Genomic DNA, 12,349 nt, shown 5'->3' with positions numbered 1-12,349 from the left:
GAGATTAAAGTCAGAATTCTGAGAAAAAAGTCAGTATTCTGACTTTTTCCCCATACTAAACTGAAATCAAATTTAAGAATCAGTTAACTTTCTTTTTTTTCCACTGGCCCTAATCCTCTTCCGTACATTATCTGTTATGATTAGTGGATTTATTTATTATAATTTTGAGAAGGATAGGGTTTGTTTTGGTATATTTATAAAATCCATTAGGGCTCCGGTAGTGGGCAGAAGAGCAAAGAGTATTAACTGAAAGGTCAGAATCCAAAGTATAGCTCTTGCTATAATGAGTTATAAAAAACAGATTTTTTTTTTAAACCATTTTTCATCTCAGCAGTATTCTTTGAGCCTCACATATTGGCTGCTTTATTATGATTAATACTAATTTAGAAAACCCATTATAAAATGCATTGCTTTGCTTTATTTTAAGTAAACTTTTATGTTTGCTCGATGTTTAGCCTGCATGTTATTTACAATAAGTGATGGCAAGAATGCCACTAAAAGCACAAGCAAATACACGGGGCTGTAATTAAAAAACAATAAAAAAAATAGCAACAAATGAAGGATGGAAAACATGTTGTTGCACATGCACTACTCTCAGCAAGATACTGTCATCAGCTTTTCTAAGAGCTCTGATTGTTGTTTGTGCTCGTCCTCTCTGATTGTTTAGACCTCCAGCCAGCAGGCTGCATCAGACAATGACAAGTGATGGATGATGATGCTGCATCGATTGAAACATTTCCCAGATTAATGAGCACCATGATGGAAAGCAAAAGCCCATTCACGCCTGCTGCTCATAAACAAGACAGTTGGGATCTGTAGATTCTCCCTCCGTTTTGTCTGAGTTGGGCTAAATCGAAGCCTTCTAAGTGCAGGTTTAATGTGATGTTATGATGTATTGGCACATGTGCACACACTTCAAAGTGGGGTGGCGGGTATTAGCAGGAAATATTCTGGAGTATCTTTGAATTAAGCGGGATGTGGAGAAGTGTTTGAGAACACAGAATAGAAGTATAGTAGTTGATTTTTGAAAACATGTTCTTGCAATTTGATCAACAAAATACAAATAAACACTTACACCTACATCACGCTATCATTTGATGAAAATATTTCTGCATCAGGCTTTTAACTGCTCACAGTAATTCCTTTGTATTGAGAAAAAGAGCAAACTTAAAATGATCTCTTCTCTTGTGTCCTGCAATTGAGAATGCTTTTATATCAGTTGCCTTTATCTCATTTCTTACAACTTTGATGTGAAGCATCTATGTGTTTTTGCCTAGACCAAAACATGTATGCTTGAATCTGTAGCAAAGAGTTACACGGTCTGAGTAGTCCCATTTAAAGTTAAATGGAGGATTTTTCGCTAATATTTTGAAAAGACCCATGCCCTCCACTTGAAGAAATGCACATGTACAACCCGGTACCCGCTCCCTAGAGAGAACACCTATTAAAAGAGTGCAAGAGCCCATTTCTCCTCATGCACGCTCTGTTTAAAAGTATCTGTTTGCATCACTTGTGCAAGCTACTTTCTGATTTGCAATTTTCCCACTACTGTATGTCAGACTCACCACCGGTAAGTCAAATGAGGACAAGCATGTTGGACGGCCGTACGTAAACACATCACCAGAATGATTGACAATTAGGAGGACCACTTATATCGATGATCCACCCGGAAAAAGAACATCCTCCACTATACCTTTAAGTATAAAAAACATTTGGATTTCAGTTTTTGTTCCTAAGATTTTAGCTTGTTTTTATGCAATTGCTTTTTTTTTTACAGAGCTTTGTTAAAATGTTTGTTTTGTTTTGTTTTGTTTTGTTGTAGAAATGGATAACACCAGCTAAATACTGTGACCTTTGAGATGAAAACAGTCTCCCCCCACGAGTCGTTTAAATATCCACAAAGCTTTTCAGCTGAGCTTAAAAAGTCACATTCTGCCGTGAAACTTGAGGTATTGCACTGCTCTGTGTAAGAACACCACTTTATGCTTTTATAGATAATAATAATTAGCTTACATTTTTAAGCAGTATTTAAAGGGTTTTATCTCAAGTACTGAAATCTAACTAAGCTGAACTTGCATGGTGGTCAAAATAAAAAGACAAAAAACATATTTTTCTCCTTGTCTCTAAAGACAAGTAAATCTTTGATTATATATTCATTTCCCAAACGTAACTACAATTTAAGGTTTGATCTAATTATGCTTCCACTGAACAAAAAGGAGCAAAGGTAAACATATTCTAACATCTTTTAGACTCCCAAAGGAAAAAGAAGACCAACTGTGTAGATAAATCGTTTGGCCTAGCGGGGACAGTTTTTGTCTCTTTGAGCTTTTTCTGATTCCCAAATCTTTGGCCATCAGAGAGCTGCCTACATAGAATTAGTGGAATATTTTGGCAAGCCCTTTTCCTCCGGCATTTGGTGAAAACAATCTGCTTGAGAAAGTGAGCGGGTCAGTGAAGGGATTTAGAGACAGAAAAGAAAAAAAACAGATAATGGAGGAGACAGAAAGGCCGGTGGTGGTGAAAACTGCACAGATTTTGGTATCATTGTGGGACGTCCAAAGGCAGTGGCAGTGTTATCTCTTTACTCCCAGACCTTGGTGTAACTGCAGGCATGGGGCATGGTTGGTGAGGATGCAACAGAACGCGCATGCCATGCATGCAAAGAGGGATAAGCTACAAGCTGCTATTTATACAGTTGTGGGATCGCTTGAATGAGCAGTAGTGGGGATAATAAAATGTCAACACAGAAAGTGTTAGGATGATAGCAGTAAAGCATTGAATGCATGTTCACTAAACTGCTGCTCCAGGCATTTTGATCAATCAGAGATCTAACTTTTTTCAGCTTTGCTTTAACTTCAGAAGTTTTGCATCTTTTTTCTTTTTGTTCTATATTTTAAACATTTTCCCTCATCAGTTTTTTCACATATTTCGCATCTTAATGTTTGTTGTTCATTATATCTAACTTCTTTAAAACACTACTATAGTTATAGTGTGTTGAACACAACCTGGGAAAAGAAACCATTGATGTTTTTTAGCAGTTTCCTTTATTAAATGTTAAAAATATGGAAATTTTGACATTCATCCTTTGTGCCCCCAATCTCACCCTTATATTCTGAAATAAATGCCAGTCCAACCAAATGCCCTCAGGAGTCATTTTGTTTGTTTTTTTACCCCTAAATCCCTACCATCATTCCACCAACCCCACCATTACGTTGGTAGAAAATATTAAAACTGGTTTACATAAAAATATTAATTCTAATTATATTTTTGCCTATCAGTCCCATATTTTTCAAAATAAAATCATGACAGTTACCTAATGGAGAAAGCAATGAAAATACACCAAAATGTATATAGATTCAATTATTAGCTGCAGGACTACTCTATATTCATAATCTCTTTCTCTACATATTTTGAAAATAAAATCCTCCCAAGATTACCTGAGATAAAAAAGTAAATACAAATTAACCTCTTCTATTTGAATGGAATTGTAATATAATCTGTGGAGAGATCAAAACAATATCAGAAAAAAAGCAATATCAAAGCAAAATTGTCAGATTGAACAAGATACAATAAGCAATGAATAACAACAAACAAAATAAATAAATAATAAAATAAACAAAATAAAAGTTTTTCCTCTCCACTGTCGCTAAATGCATGCTTGTTGTGAGGGATTTCTGACGAGTCAATGAGTCGATGCAAACAGCTGGTTTTCGTTACATGGAAAAACTTTAAATCTCTGTCATTCATGGCCTGCTAGAATCCTTCTTTTTAACTTTTTTGGGCATCCCTGTGTGAAATCACCATCTACTTTCCTCAAACAGATGTTTTTTTAGCAGGGACAGTGAGGTTGATCATCTTTGAAGGGAAGAAAAATGGAACTAAATCATGGGATACCTGTAGCTTTCATCATCATCTAATACTTGGTGATGATCCGTTTGAATTAATATATAAAATAATGATTCACTTACTTTTTTGACTCATCTTCTAAAGGGAATCTGTGATTATAATTTTCCGTTCACCTTGCTGCAAGGCAAACAATAAAGTGATACTGAAACAGAGTGATTCAAAATTTGTGGTTGTAATGTGACAAATATGCAAAGTTCAGGGGGTGTAATTAATTTTCCAAGGCATTGTATAATGCATAGCGATTCCTCCTACTCGGGTATGACCATGATTGATTCACTTGTTATTCAGGAATGTACTGAGGTGAAAACAGAAAGAACACAGCTATTATCACGCCATCCATCGTTGTGTGGCAATGGATTGACCCCTGAGCATTCCGTTTAGGGATAAAAGCCGCTGCTGACTCTCGTCCAACCCTCTTTGTTTGGCACATCATGTGTGTCCATGTGACAGGGCAATCTAGAAAATGGAGTGCGTTAATAGAGATGGAGATGGTTGCTCTCCCTTATGCGCCACTGCCGCGCCCCCTCATCATCTCACCTCCTAATAAAGTGTTTTAATAGATGCAAGTCCTGTCAGCCGGGTTGGGATGGATGGGTGGGCTTAATGGCCTCTACATCAAAGTCAGTGTTTCACTAAACAGTTCCTTAGGATGTTTTCTTAAGGATGTAAAGAGCCTGCTCGATTTTCTACTTATAGCATTAACAGTTTATACCGTCTCCCTTTATTTTTACATTCCCCTTTAACGATTCAATCACTTGATCACTTTAATTGTTTGAGGGAATACAAAGTTCTTTAACATCCCATCCCATGAGTGAAAAGATACATTGCAGCCTGATGCTATACAATGCTTTTTGAGGAAATAAATCCAACCAAGTGTTCAATTAAAAGGAACGACATGCTTTAACAAAATAAATCCAAAAGAACTGTTTGGGTCAAATCATGCTATTAAGATGCTTTTTGACTGAACTGTTCCATACATTTATTTTATTCAAAGGAGGCCTCAATGGAAAACAGCAAGATATCCTTTTTCTGTCCATAATATTCCTTGTTTTTCTTTTTCTTTTGTTTTTTGAAAATACCCTTTCTGACCCTCTTATCTACCCAAGCACGCTGTTTTTAGTAAATACAAATTGTCCTAAACTCTACAGTGAAGCATGTTTGAGGTTACATCAGGATATAGTAATGCTTATAGACAGATTTCTCCAGTTCTCTGTTATCTATGTTTCTATGGAGATCCAGAAGTTGATCTTCTACTTTCTGTCTGAAATTGTAACATTTTTGTTTATGCAAAATGCTCTAAACCAACTGTCCAAAACATGAAACATGTTAGACAGCATTATTTTGGGGGATTTTTTTTTACAAAGATCTCTAGTAAGGAATATCTCCCGGAAAAGTCAGAACTCTGATTTTCTGTTTCACTCTTTTTTTAGTTATTTACCATCAGACAGACACTTTTCACCTCCTCACAATGACTCTGTCCATCACAATCTCAGTCATTCACTTCTCTTCCATCTTTGTTAAACCTCTCCATGTTTGTTTCCTAACGAGACATAGACTCACCTGCCCAGCTGTCAACCATTTACTCTCCTTCAGGTTTTCTTTCCAATCTCTTTACATCCCATTTTTTAAAAGCTTGTGACAGTTTTAATTAACCCCTCATTCATAAAGTGAAGGACACATGTACTTCAATGGTTCGCTGGCAATTGTTTGCCTGCATCACTTATCAACGAGTCTCCTGAATAGCTGAAGGCAGTGAATATTGACGGCGCCGTGAATGGGGACGTGAATGCCGCAGTTGTTGGCAGGTGTCGGGCTCTTAGCTCACAGGGCGGTGGGTGGTTCTCTACCCAAGGACATGGAAGCAGAGTGAATGCCAATGCAAATCAATTGAAATTCAGTTTCGAGAGCTCTTCATGAAAGCATCTGGCACCGAACGTACTCAGGGGTGAATGTCCTCTTGTGCTCTCAGAGACACTGAATACAGTGAATGAATAATAAACTGCTAACGTCAAGGACTGTGGAAAGCGTCTCGCAGAAAAGTCGCCGCGTTTGACCCGAGCTATGAATTAGGGCATGACCTCTGAGTGAAATCATATGTGTTTATTCAGTATGACCTGTTTTCACATGGCATTGCAATTGATTGCATCACATTATCAAGATTGTTTTATTTACCCTGGCGGCGTTATTTGTCTTCTGTGATAAGGTTTGGCATACAGTTCAAGAACCAAGAATAGCTGTTGCTAAGGAACATGGATCCAAATATAAAATCTTGATTGGGGAAGAAAAAAAAATATGGGAAATCTAATAAAAGACATTGTTCAATCTGGGCTAATCAGGTTTTAATAACTATAGTGCAGAGAAGTGCTTATGTAAGTCTGTTACATATGCAGCACTGAGATAGAAGTGGGTTATATGAAGTCGGTTTGGTGACAGGTAACATAAATCTAACAAGCAATGCCAATGAAACCCTGTTCTGTACAGATTGATTGGCAGTCTATAACTGTCTGATAAAAGATAAAATATGAATTTAAACTTTTCTAATTAAGGATTATTTTGCAGGAGAATGTCCAACCATCAGTGAACTTGGGTTACACAGCAGGACAAATGATCTAAATTACACCAGTAAGTCCAACTCTGAAGGGCTGCAAAAAATGAAGTTGTGACGTTCAAGGTTTGAAATTAAATCCCATTTAGATGCTGTTGTTTGACCTTAAACAGACCATTTATGGTGGTACGTCCAATAATGTGGCTGATATAAAACAACAGTGGGCCAGAATTCCTCCATGGGGTTATCTAATCATTCATCCTCTCAATTTTATTCTTTTTCATTTGTATACGGATGATGTCTATCAGATCTAATATAAATACGAACGTTGGTTGTTCTGGAAACCTTTAATCTGAGAAGATGATCTGGGGCCTATTTTTGTCCTTTTTGCTCAAGGGCTGTTCTTAAACAACCCTGTTCTGTGAATGGTGTATATCTGGGGTTCCAAAGTCCAGTCCCCAGGAGCTACAATCCTCATTAGCAGGCCTCTGCTGAACTGAATGACATGGTGAGGGAATTTAGCCATTAGATTCATTGAAAGATAGATTGATTAAAGAAGTTATAGAATAGCAGCTTCCGAGGACTGGATTTGGCACCACAGGTGAAAAGCATGATATCAAGAACGTGACCTGCTAGAGGGTTGTTATAATCTGGCAAACTAAAGAGGAGAAATCGTAAAATTTTCAGAAATAAAACTATAAGATAACATAGTTGGTGTCAGTATGAACATTAGATATCTTGTTCATTTCAATACTGAGGACCTAACTGATAATGTTAACATTAGTAGCCAGTTTTGTATGTTGTATGCTCCGACCAATGTTCTCACGTGTACATTTAAACTGTGTCCGAATATTTGCCCTAACCCCTAAATCCCACAATCACTATATACAGCAGGGACTATATAGTAGACTTTATAGCGAAATCATTTAACTGACTGTTCGGACAGATGATCACTACTTTTCTCTCCTGGTTGGTCACATAACTCCGCCTCCCCGCACGGCGCCTGCGCCATCTCTATTTGTTGCCACTGTTGGGTAGCGACAGTGGCAACAAATAAATTGTCATAGCGAGCCGCTATGTGACATTCGGACACAGCCTTAGTTTGTGCTCAGATGAGGTAAAAAGAACAAGGATACTGCATGCCAGTTTATACTGCAGTCAGACTACAAAAAGCTAATGAATAAAAAAAAAACTATAATATATATAGTATATTGACTATATATTTGGTAAATATAGAGTACTCCTAAAAAGACCAAGATGGGCCAGTGTGAGTGACATTTATGTGACAGTATGAGTCAGCATTTAAAGAGAAGAGGTTAATGAGAAACCCCATGCATAGCTCTATATACTTTTGAAATGAGTGTAAAATAATAATTTCCTTATTAAAGCATGACCAAAATGTACACAGAATTTCAGAACTTAGAGTTTCTGAAAACATGTTTTGTGAGACCTATGCTAATGACAATCAAATGTAGCCCTTATATTTTCATCACTTACTGAGAGAGTTCATTTCTACAGTAAGTGTATAGGGAGATAAACATATAAGCAGATAAACTGCATCTCTGGTAATTGATATAACCCTCTGCTGTTGTTGGTGGACATTACTTCTGTTTTTGTAGCTTTTTGATTACTGGTTCTATTTCCAACTACTGCAAAATATCACTTTTAGGGACCATGTCTTTGCCTTTACCAGGTTTAAATGTTTAGGCTTGCAGCACTATGATTCCTGTTTCCTGGCATCTATTTACAGCATAAAACTAAAATATGCTAAAAGCTAGATGACACGCTCATCGACCAGGAGAGAAGCTGCTTCTGCATGTCAAGGGCTTCTCTTGTAACAGATTGAAAATTGGGTGGTGTGACTTTAAGTGCTCAGCGCTCGCATCTCACAGCCCATCTACGGGTCGACCTCTGTCTTCAATTAATGAAGATAAATGTTCATCTTTTATTGGCTTTGCGGGAAGCTTTAGAAAACGTCTGTGGAAAGACACATCTGTATTTAGCCAAGCTTAAAAGAAATAAAATATAACCGATACCATGTCTGTAAGGGTGTTTTAAATGTGAATCCTTTATGCTGACTGTTTTGACATTTACATCAAAGCTTCATTCATTGGAATGACAACATGGAAAATCGCTGTTTGTTCATTTTAATTAGTGTAGTATTGATTTTTTAATAAGGCTCACGTTACAGTACACTTCACATCGCTGTTAACTTTATCCTTCTCTCTCCTCACTTTAGATATCGATGAATGTGCTGAAGGGAAACACTACTGCAGAGAGAACACCATGTGTGTTAACACCCCAGGTTCCTTCATGTGCATCTGCCACACAGGCTACATCAGGATCGATGACTACTCCTGCACAGGTGAGCTCCTCCTCTCGCCTTCTGACAGACTGAAATCAGAATAAGTTGGCTCTGCTGTTAGCTGACTTTTCCTTTTTTCTATCATTATAGACCAGCAAGTTGTTTTGAGACAGTTTAACCTTGATCGGTTCTGAACGGTGTGCAGCAGGCCAAATAAGGAATGCTAGGAAATTTTTAGATTTATTCCTTAAAAGATTTAAAAAATTCCCAATATTGCTTTTAAATAGTTGCGTTACCCATTAGTAGGAACTCTAAATTACTTTCATAGATGAAAATAAAAATCAGAGGGAAATTCTTATCTATGATTCGATGCATAGATAAGTTAACCTTGTATTTTTTTTATTATTTCAAATTGCTTCTAAACCAATGCAGCAAATTCTTTCACTTCATGTTTCCAGTCCTCACAGGAGGAATTTGGAAAGGTCCATTTCAGAAGCATTTCTATATTTCACTTCAAGCAGCACTTACTAAAACAATGTTTCTTACTTTTCTACATACATTTTCTTTTCCTATTTCCTCTAGCCATGTTATTTTGTTCAAGACTTTCAAAAGACTTCTCTCTAGTTGCTGAGAATAGCCACAATTTGGCCTTGAGCAACAATGCTTAATCAAATCCAGGCCTCTTTGTACAGGAAAAACCATCTTCACTTTCAGCCTTGGTACATTCATTCTGTGAGTGTTGACACACCGAGAGAAAATCACTAAGAACCTGAACCAAGGGGTCACCAGAGGAGGCGGCAAAACCCATTTGTTGCTCATCTATGATGAAAGCAGTGATAATTTCAAAAGCAAGCTCAGTCAAACGGTCTTTTTAGATTGTCCTAATAATTTACACTCATTTGTTTAGTGGTCATCTTGTAAATGAGCAAAGTTTTTTCAAAAGGCTTTTGATGCATGGATATTTTACTTTGTTATACAGAAAACAACTAGACCAATGCATCATGTATGCTTTTAAGAGTTAAAGTCTAACTCTGCCCCAGCAAAACCTGAAAGTAAAGACTACATATTTGGATAAAAAACATTTAGAGTTGCAAGAACAAAATGTAAAGTATCTCGCATTAACTAATGATATACAAAGAAGGCAGATTTTTGTGAACTTTTTAATGTCTTCATTTCATGTTTTAGGACCTTATCATGTTAAAAGACCCATTTTGAACACATCTCTATTTAAGGTGTCTTATTGTTTAATAATGTCATGTACTGCAATAATTAATTAGGTACCTTTGGAAGATAAACAGGCCGTTGGCAGTACAGATCCCCTACTGTACACAAATAAAAGCATGAGGTGCTTTTTCCTGATGTTGATCCTTTTTCTTTCCATTCCTACTTAATGCAGTTCCCACCAAAAAGCTGAGAATTAGTTTCTTCTTACCAAAGCACATTAGTTGTAGCTCAAGTTTCTCTTGAATTAAACAAACCTTACAGCTATGGAGGTGGGACAGAAAGCTTACCATTTCTAGTATAATTTATAAAACAAGTACCTAAATTTAAACAGCCTCTTATTATATCCATAAAGTCTTGATGACTACATGGTATTTTCTTTCTCTTCACTCTGAGAGTTGGCAAGATAATTATGGATTGTTATCCAGTTTGGTGACCACAGACTTAAAGAAAAGCCTCTGTATCACGCCATATTTATACCAAAGAAAACTGTAGGTCATGGATTACTAATTAGAAGTTACTCATATAAATGTTATCTAGTTAATTATAAAACGAGGGCATCTTTCTTTGTCTTTATCTATCTAAATGTTATTTTTAACAGTTATAAAATCTGTGATTTTGATGCAAATTATTGTTTCCTAACATGGTAAGTAGATGATAATAAATGAGACAGGCATCTTTAAGGAGATAGTAAAACAATGTAAATTCAGAATTACATAAAATGTACTGTTTTACTTGAATTTAATTGAAAAGTCATGTAAAAACTTATATATACCCTTCTTAATCATCAATGATAAAATTTCTGTTTTAATAATCAAAACCCTCTTAAAAATGCTGAGAGGATTTTTTGAAGGTTGTCTACTTTTCTGTTTGTATAGTAATCAGCCTCAGTTTTTTCAGGTAAAGATCCCATTACCATCACCCTAATGTTTAGCTTATTCTCTATCAGATTCAAGGTAGGACTTTAGTTAGGTTACCTTAAAATTATAATTTTACTTCCAGTCAGAAGAAGCATGTTGGTCCAATCAAAGGGGGAGACAATAAAAAAATTTAGTGATTTCTCAAGAGCAATACTTAAGATGTTAGGCAACAAAAGCACAGGGAAATGCACAGTTAGAACCATATCAAGACTGTATACAGAACACTGAATGATTTAAATGATCATATATCAACAGTAATGATAATTGTAATTTACCACTTGAAAAAGAAAACCCAGTTTGAAGCCATGATTGTTAACTTCTAAATAACAATTGGAAAATTTCCAGTTAAATAATTCAGTTAAAACAGATTGGACACTATTTGCTTTTTCTGTTGTTGCTTTCTTTCTTTCTGTATTTGCTGCTAATGGTAAGTAGCCTGTACTTACAGTATATAGCGCTTTTTCAAGTCAGGATAATTCACCACAGAGCTTTACGCTACGTTCAGTCATTCACTCACACTCTAAAGGTGGAAAGCTATATTATAGCCACAGCTGCCCTGGGGCTCACTGACATAAGTTTGGCTGCTGTACACCACGCCACCATTAGGAGGCATTGCTGGGGAAGTGTCTTGCTTAAGGACTCTACAACACTGAAAGCCAGAGCTGGGGTTTGAACCAACGACCCTTCAGTTATACCTGACATCATTGTTGCCACATTGATAACACACTGTTTCCTGTGGCTTCCTCTAGGCCAGGGTTGGCAAGGGAGTCCAATCTGAACATGATGACTTGATGATATCAATGGAGTCTGGTGTGCTATTGTTTTGTTTTAAAGAAAACCTGCAGCCACATGGCCCTTTCTGGAACCAGTTTGACACCTGTGCTCTAGGCCATTATAGTGCCAGGCAAAGTTTCAAATGTAGCTGTTAGATAAAATCAGAAAATAAAATCGAATAAACCTCATACAGTAGATGTATAATAGTCCTTAAGGACTTCTCTATGACTAATTTCTTTTTATAGCAAATACAGCAAACAAGTTAGCTTGCTCTCTTTCACATTTCTGTTAAGTAGATATTTTAGGTCAACATTACAATTTGTTAACTACCTAAAATACCTTTAATACATTTCTACTTAGTTAAAGTGGGGCAGGTAGATTAAGCTGCAATTTAATTTTGCCTGTGTCAGAATATGATTTGATAATCAAAGTATTATAATATATGAATACTATCAACAGGCATCCAATCAGTTATTGATTGATTGACTTTGTTGATCTTACAGTAGAGAGAAATTTACTCATTACATCAGCTCAAATAGTCAAAAAGAGAAGAAGAAGGTGCCAAAGAAAGAAAAGGCGCATGGGATATATACAGTATACAATGCATCCACATATGTAGTTAATCTGATTAATCTTAAAAATCATTTTCTTATTTATATACACACACACCGTACACAC

The 12,349-nt window shown here is 36.4% G+C and overlaps 1 protein-coding gene across 2 annotated transcripts in view; it reads left to right on the top strand.

Moving 5' to 3' along the window:
* Positions 1-12,349, top strand: part of nell2 (neural EGFL like 2) — a 137,874-nt gene that overhangs the window by 63,661 nt on the left and 61,864 nt on the right. For both annotated transcript variants that reach the window (XM_015382349.1, XM_015382348.1), the window contains exon 13: positions 8,691-8,816. In XM_015382349.1, coding sequence (XP_015237835.1) covers positions 8,691-8,816 — 126 coding nt within the window. The remainder of the gene's footprint in view (positions 1-8,690; positions 8,817-12,349) is intronic.

Source organism: Cyprinodon variegatus, unplaced genomic scaffold, assembly GCF_000732505.1.
Source record: "Cyprinodon variegatus isolate N-32 unplaced genomic scaffold, C_variegatus-1.0 Scaffold255, whole genome shotgun sequence".
In the NCBI taxonomy this organism is placed as follows: Eukaryota; Metazoa; Chordata; class Actinopteri; order Cyprinodontiformes; family Cyprinodontidae; genus Cyprinodon; species Cyprinodon variegatus.
Note: the sequence above shows the minus strand (reverse complement) of the source record. Positions and strands in the feature narration are given on the sequence as shown.